The sequence below is a fragment of the Mytilus galloprovincialis genome, chromosome 6, assembly GCF_965363235.1.
Source record: "Mytilus galloprovincialis chromosome 6, xbMytGall1.hap1.1, whole genome shotgun sequence".
NCBI classification, from domain to species: Eukaryota; Metazoa; Mollusca; class Bivalvia; order Mytilida; family Mytilidae; genus Mytilus; species Mytilus galloprovincialis.
This window is the reverse complement of record NC_134843.1, coordinates 49,131,159-49,139,624: the sequence shown is the minus strand read 5'-3', so window position 1 is coordinate 49,139,624 and position 8,466 is coordinate 49,131,159. Positions and strand designations below refer to the sequence as shown.

At 29.6% G+C, this 8,466-nt stretch overlaps 1 protein-coding gene across 4 annotated transcripts in view; it reads left to right on the top strand.

Moving 5' to 3' along the window:
• Positions 1 to 8,466, top strand: part of LOC143079777 (cytoplasmic dynein 1 light intermediate chain 2-like) — a 30,173-nt gene that overhangs the window by 1,879 nt on the left and 19,828 nt on the right. For all 4 annotated transcript variants that reach the window (XM_076255360.1, XM_076255358.1, XM_076255359.1 and 1 more), the window contains exons 2-7: positions 911 to 984; positions 3,316 to 3,432; positions 4,163 to 4,393; positions 5,820 to 6,007; positions 6,720 to 6,813; positions 7,742 to 7,877. In XM_076255360.1, coding sequence (XP_076111475.1) covers positions 911 to 984; positions 3,316 to 3,432; positions 4,163 to 4,393; positions 5,820 to 6,007; positions 6,720 to 6,813; positions 7,742 to 7,877 — 840 coding nt within the window. The remainder of the gene's footprint in view (positions 1 to 910; positions 985 to 3,315; positions 3,433 to 4,162; positions 4,394 to 5,819; positions 6,008 to 6,719; positions 6,814 to 7,741; positions 7,878 to 8,466) is intronic.

The window sequence follows — 8,466 nt, the reverse complement described above, 5'->3', positions numbered from 1 at the left end:
GATAGCCAGATCATAGTGCACAGAATTCTTGTTAAACCCTTTAGGCCAAAAAAAATATATGCATGGTTCAAGTCACCCTACGTAAATACCCTACTTTTAAGTCTTAATATTAGCCAACCCTAAAAAGCACTGTAAGTCTGAATGTTGCACCCATAGACTAAATGTAAAAAAAATAATCCTACCTACCCAATTTTTTTTTTTTTTTTAGATTTAAACAACTGGAACCACATATACTTTTTATTTGACCATTTTATTATCTGATATATGGACAATAGACCATGAAAATAAAAGCATTTGATGTCCTTAAACGATGATATAAAAGGCAACATAAATTATGATTATTACACAGAAAATTTACTCAAACATTTGAAGTATTAAAAATCCACTTTTACAGGGTCATTATTTGTTGTTTCTGGGTCTACTTATTTGTTTACCTTATGAAGTTAAACAGAAGGCCAAAAATAATAATACATGTGTTTCCGCTAAAGTTCTGAAAAAAATGGGTAAGTAGGTAGGTAATCTCATTTTATTTTACAAACAATGTTTAGCTGGTTACTACTAAGGAGTCAGTCTGATTTTAACCATGCTTGTTCCCAAACTGACATAAAAAGGGTTAGGGTAGGCACTAAAAATTAGGGTAGGTAGGGTTAGAGGATCACATGATTTAATATTGTTTGCATTATTACCAATGATTACCAAGCAATACCAGCAATAAAGTTGATCAAAGAAGACAATAAATAGGCAAATTTTAGTTGCTACATTGTAATTTGTTATAATCTTGCATTTAGCTCTACTGTTTAAGATATTTTTAACACCATAAGAAGAATTAACTGTACCTGCAATAAAAAAAAAATAACATATCTTTTGTAATTACAGTACTGATTGAATGTTTACCTTTGTTATATTTTAGGTCAACTATCTTGGGAGAAGTACAGTCTAGCTCTTCGACAAATTTACCTACATCAAAATCTATTTTAGCTCTAGGTAAGTTTTATCATGTTTCTTTTGTATTGTAAAGATCTTACTTCAATAGCTGTACATTAAACATGAACAAAACTTGTGTTGAAAATCCAGACTCACAAGTTCTATTGTGACGTCTACTTTCTGCAGTCTTAAAGGGGCACTAGCTACGAGATATATAAAAAATCTAAAGTTTGATTTTTTTCTGTTCAATCAATAATGAAAGTGAAATAGTGAAATAACAATTCGCTTTTTGCAGCCAAAAAGGTTCAATTTTGTCAAATTACGCAAAGAAACATTGATAATTAGTAATTCACTTGCAAGTGAATGAGTCGACCTCTTTAAATCCGTATTCATGTGAACTTCAATTTAACCCCTAGCTAGAGATTGACAACGCATGCAACAATGAAAGTGAAACTACGGTAAATCATTTGATTACTAATTCGATGCACATAAAATCATTCTTATACGGTTAAAAACAATGAGAAACATCTATTTTTAATCTATAAAATAAAATCAAACAGACCTATAAAAATCCAATTGCAGTGTTAGTTTAATCTATTCATATCTTTATTTATGTTTACATCGCTCATATGGTCATCTGAGGTCAAATCGATAGGTAATTAGATGGCATCTGGACTAAAATACACACGAAACGAACCTATATATTTTCTACCCCATGCTCTGTAAACTGTTTATTTTAGACTTTTGATAGTTTGGATAAATGTTTTACATTGTTATAAATCAAATATGAGAATTTGAATCAAATCGGTGACCATGAATTTGACAGCTAGTGCCCCTTCAAGGGAACCAGTACTGGTTTCCTGCATTTAAAAACTAGTTGAGAAGTTAATGAAAAATTCAAACATATGTTCATTTCTAGCTTTATACTTTATACTGGTTTTCAAGATTATAAAAAGACTATTTAATTCTACATGTACATATATTTATTAAAACATGTAAGCCAGGAGAATAAGAAAAAATACTACGGATCTGTGGACTCATATTTTAGTTAATTGGTACCTAATAAATATTTGGTATGCCTTCAGTTTTAATACATGTACATGAACTTTTAGTTTTATTTGCCATGACAAATTTAATAATGTTTGATTTGCAGTTGTATTTGCATTTGCACATTACTTGTCCCAACCCACAGTCACTAAATCATTGTCTATTACATATACCATTAAAATTAGCATAGTTTCCATGTTAAAGTTTTTGATAAGGTCAGCTAAAAGGGATCAACTCATGTAAAGTGATGATATACAAAGAAATGTATTAGCATTTTCACATCTAATTTTCATGGAGATTATATAACATGCCCCTCATGATGGCTTATTGACTTGGAACTTTGGATAGTTTAAAAGCTTGAGTTTAGGTCTGTTTAAAAGTTACCTATAAGCAAGACATGTTTTGTGTCAACAGATAATCTGCATTTTTGCATACTCAAAATGTACATACGAAAAATGAACAAATATAGACTTAGTGGCTAGTTTTTTCAGTATTCCCATAAGTCATATTTAATAGTGTATTTACAATGAGGGCACAAAAACTATTTTGCAGTTCCACTAATTTCTTCAAAAAATTAGATAAATTGTGCGACAAAACTTTTTGATAAAGGTAGATAACTGCTATAAGATTTCACCAAAATCAACCAAAAATTCCTGAGGATGTAACGAAATAAGAATTTTGTTATTATCGTTATTGGATAAGGAGGAGATACCAACAAGTAAAAATAGTGTTTGGGAAGATAACTCTCACAAAAAAGTCTTCAGCTTAACAAGTTGAGTTTTCAAAATGCAATAACCGATGGATATGATATCCAAATATCTAAGCGACATCATGTGAAACAACCTTATTCTGGAAGAAAAGGGTTTGACAGAAGAAGAAAAAAATAATAATAATGATCAAAACAAAATCAAAATGTCTTTCAACAGAAATTAAAAAGACCAAACTAGACTGCCTTTTTCATCAATTTACAATTTTTTACTGTATGATGTCCCTGACCCTCAACCAAATGTTATGAAACTTATTTGGATTATGTTTTTCAATCTGCGTCAGTAAGTCCATCTATCCAGCTTCAGGTTATAGTTTTTGATGTAGTTGGAAGTCCAATAAGCTTGAAATTTATATACACGTTACCCGTGTTATAAGCTTTCTAATTTTAGTATCAAATTAAAATTAAAGTTTTGACCCCAATTTGACGGTCCACTGAACATAAAAACTGATAGTTTGAGTTTGGCATCCATATTCTATGGACACATTCTTGTTTGTTAATATCTGTTTGATAGAGAAAACATAATTGTTACTTGTTTGTTGACAATTTGTTAATTGGAGTATATATATTTGTTTTAGGAGACACAGAATGTGGTAAGACCACATTAATAGCCAAACTACAGGCTACTGAGGAGCCAAAGAAAGGCACTGGTTTAGAATATTATTATATAGATGTCAAAGATGAATATAGAGATGGTGGGTATTTTTATCATAGCTTTGCCAAACACTTTAATGCACTCTCAGCTGTTGAAATACTTTTTCACTAATGGCAGTTAGATTTTAGTATTACTTTGGTTGCAATATGAAATACATTGATTTCCCAGTTAAATATAAACCGATAATTTCACATGTGAAATAAACGTGGTTATTTCACTCTCTGACGCCACACAACAATAGGCGTTGTCAAAACATCATTGACAGCAGATCAAAACAAATTGTGAATGCGCAGAAAAAAGATATAGTTCCTTACATTTTATACATTAATTCCTTTAAAAAAATCCAATTGCCATTGTAATAAAAGTAACTGATTAAAGAATTCAAATACATGTGTATAAAAAAATATTCAACTTGTGACCGAACAACACTGATAATGAACTCATGTGCTACATGCATTCGTGAATTAATGTGTTGTTCTGTCACTCGTTGAATATTTTTCTCTTCTTGAATTCTTTGATTAGTTATTCTATAAATATTTAAAGTTCAAGACTTGCAGAACTTTTTAAATAATTTAAATACAAAGTGTCAGTCATAGAGAATAAAGTTCATAAAGATATAGTACTGTGAATGAACAAATAAAATTGAGACCAAACAATGATTCATAAATCATTGCACAGATAAAACTAAGTATATGGGCTATTTGAACATAATTGAAAACTGGTGTGAGGTGAAGTACAAGTTATATAACAATTCTTTTGCTATGTTTCAGATCAAACTAGATTAGGAGTATGGGTATTAGATGGAGATACAACACACACTAGTTTACTTAAATATTGTATAACAGAAGAGAACTTTGAACATAGTCTAGTCGTATTAATGGCATCCATGTCACAACCTTGGTCAATATTAGAATCTTTAGATAAATGGGCAAATGTCTTACAACACCATATAGATAGGATGAAACTTCCACCAGAAGATAGGAGGGAATATGAAGAAAGTTGTAAGTACTTTGTTTCCCTTGTTCTCTGGCCTCTTCATCAGTACAGATTACTCATGATGATGATTTTCACTTTGAATGCTGTTGATTCTGGATGTATTACTGTGGATTCATTTATTTTTGTGGGTACCAATTTCTTGAATTTTTCAATTTTGTAGTGTTGCCTAAGTATTCATACATTCACAAAGACAATTTTCAATTTGTTTAACAATTTAATTTATGGTTTCCCTGTACCCATGAAATATTTGAATTTGTGGTTTCCCTGTACCCATAAAATATTTAAATTTGTGGTTCCCCTGTACCCATACAATCCACAGAATCTGGTATCCAACATATTGATTTTTTTTTCAAATAAAAATTTTCATGTGAAAAAGTTCTATTTTTGATTAAAGATATTTGTGTCAGTGTAATTTCATGAAAAACTTAAAAAAGTTAAACTAGTAATCAAGTTGTGTACATTTGTATCTTATAAATGTTTACAAAATATTGATTATTGGGAAAACTTTCAATTATTAAATACATCAGAATTAATTGCATTAAAAAATCCATAATATACAATCTAAATCATGTGTAAAACTTCTATTTGAACAAGTTTTAAAAACTCCTCTAAAATGTGTTACAAAATACAATGTATATCATACTACAAATAAAAGAAACTGACAAAAATCTTTAATTTATGAATTTAATAAAAATTGATGACTCACAGCACCTGCTTTGTATCTATTCAAAAGTACAATATCATTTAATTAAAATCAATAGTAAGTAAGATAAGTTTACACAGTTCATTATTACACACTGTATAACTATGTGGGACCTAGAATCAATGTTATGTACCATCTGTAGCCTTCAAATTGATTACATATTTGTTATGGTCTTAACTGGAAAATATTCTTATGCTATATTTAGAAATAAATTTAGGTCAGTAAGTTTTGTTAACTTGTTTGTTGTGTGTTGTGTTAAAATCTGTTTCTAGAATTGATAAAATTATGATAGTTCAAATACAGGCTCAAACAGATTGTGTAGCTACTTATATTTTGATTAAAAAAAATGACATTCACACTTTAAAATGTGAATAACAGACAAAATACCTCTAGCCATAAAACAGCTGTTGAGAAAAAAAAATACTTTAATATCCAGCTGAGCATTCTTTTGTGTGACTTAGAGTTAAAGTATTTGTTTGATTATTATGGAATAGTTACATAGATGTGTCCTTTATTACAGTAAAAAAAGAATTATCAAAACTTCTATGAATCATGGTAAAAAATTTTAAACTAGCATACATAAATACATACATCTAACTATGAACAATTAACCAAACAATTTTTTCAAACTTTACCCATATCATGTATATCATGTACATGTATATAAAAACAATTTGCACAATAAAATATCAGTTTCAGATATAAATTATGAAAATTATATTTTATAGTGGTACGATACTTCCAAGAATATGTAGAACCAGTGGAGGGACAGACCACACAGTCTGCTCCACGTAGAGATCACAATCCTCTACATCCACCAGCGGTACATAGCGATAGTGACAAAGTACAGTTACCACTTGGTGATAATTCACTAACACACAACCTAGGTATTCCAATTGTAGTAGTTTTAACACAGGTAAGTTCAAGTTTTAAAAGGATTCAAATCTGTTTTCTGGCTCTTGTCCTTGGCAAACTTTCAACAACTGATTGGTTATTAAATATTTTTATACCCTGTAGCTAGGGGAAGTTGCATTATTGTTTACTTTTGTTTTTATGTTTGGACATTGACCCTGTTCTTTTAACTTTAGTTTGCCTCAACTAAATATTAGGAGACTTTTACTCAATGCTTATAACCAGAAAACACAGATCAAATTGAAAATGTGTTGTGTCACTTTTACCGTTCTCAATGTTCCTCACTTCAGAAATGGAAAATTGTTGATTTTGCAGCTTGCTAACTCTACTTGATTTTGCCTTAACCAAATGTTATGAAACTTATGCTCAAGGCTTATTACCTCCAAACAAAGATCAACTTAGAACTTAGGTGGCATTACTTTCACTGTTGAGTTATGTCCCTTTATAAATGGAAATATGTTTTAATTTGTTCATACTTTAAGGGTGACATCAAGTTTTCTTATCTTATGCATTTGACATTAAAAAGTGATCACAATTTTTTTTATGGAGATGATTGAAACAAAACATCAAAAGACAATGAAGGGAAGGAATTTAATACTTTGTTAATGTAGAGCTTCATACATTCATGTACTCAATTTGATTATGGTATTTTGTATAATTGTTCAGCAAAATCTTTTACAAAATAATTATTTTTCTAATTTTATGTTATTTTTCAGAGTGATGCAATCTCAAAGTTAGAAAAAGAACATGACTACAGAGAAGAGCATTTTGATTTTATTCAACAGCATGTTAGGAAATTTTGTTTAAAATGTATCCTTTTATCAGTTTTACTCATGCGTAATACCTTCAAATATGGTATAAATGGGGACAAAAGAAAAAGTGACTTATTACTTGAGTGTATTTTTTAAAATAATTCCTATGTAAGAAAATCTACAAATTTAAGGAGTTTCCCCCTAACAGATTAGTTTTGAAATGCTTGCCTGAGAAAAATAGAGTTACTCATAAAATAATTCATCTTAAAGTTTTGATGGATCCCCCATGCACTGTTGAACTTTATTATGATATGCTATTTGTAGCACATGAATACTTCAAAAAAGTCTCAATTCTTCTTAATTAAGCAACTATGGGATCCTTAACAATAGATAACACGTTTTAACATTGTATCCCTTATAAAAATAAGGAGTTGTGGTATTAGTTGCTTTTGAGACAACTATCCATCACAGTTCAAATGAAGTGGGTGTAAGCAATTATAGAAAACTGTAAAGCCTTCAACAATGAGAAAAACACATACTGCATAGTAATGGGTGTAGTCACTTCACATGCATCAATTAAGTTTACAGGTGACGTTTTGAGGAGTAAAAGGTTCTGGGATTATGATATTCAAAGTATGGCTTTGAAACCTGTCATCATTGTTTGTGCTGTTTGTTTAAAGTTTTTGGATTGCTTCTATATTTTTTCTGACAAATTATAGATGTTTTCTGTAAATTCAGAAATTATTGCGTTGTTTTTATAATTGCGAAAAATGCGACAAGGTTATAATCGCAATACTTTCAACTCACATTTTTTTTTTTTATATGAATTAAACCGAAATTTTCTCCATATCACGAAAAAAAAATTGCATTTTAGTCTAATGTGACAAAATTTTAATAATAAATGCACGCAATAATTTCTGAATTTACAGTACTCTAAAGTTCATTTGAATTTAATATATTTCAATTTTCCTTGACCAGTTACTTAGATGGTGCTTCTTTGGTGTACACATCAGTGAAAGAAGAAAAGAATTGTGATTTATTATATAGATATTTAGTTCATAGAATTTATGGTTTCCCATTTGATATGCCTGCATATGTTGTAGAAAAAGATAGTGTATTTGTGTAAGTGGATTTTATATTGGCCTATATATTATAAACTTGTGTCTAAGATTGTGTATTTCTGTAAGTTGATTTTATATTAGCTCTGTATATTATAAACTTGTGGCAAAAAGATGAGGTATGATTACAACCATCCACCATAAATCAAAGATGTAAAATTAAGTAACTTTAGGGCTCCCATTACGTATAGTAAAATGTAAAAGACTCAGACATGAAGGAAGGTTAAACAATTAGAATGAGAAAACCAGAGACTGATTTGTGTACAAAACAATAAACGAAAAACAAATATGATCTAATCTTTATCTGAAATATTTTGTTTGGTTTTTGATATGATTTGTGTGGGTTTTTTTTTTAAAGTCATGAAACGAGTGAGTGGTTGAAAAAAATGTTTATCCAATTCTTGAACCAATGCATGTATATATCATAAACTTAGTCCTCTGTGCACGATTTTCTCATTTTTTTACGCATATATATTGTATAATCGTCAATTTTTTCTCTCTCTGTCTGTTATGATTTAATAAATATGGCTGCTCATAAAATGCCGTGTTTTAAAGCCGAAGTTTACCGATTGTCACTTTATAGTAAACAAATA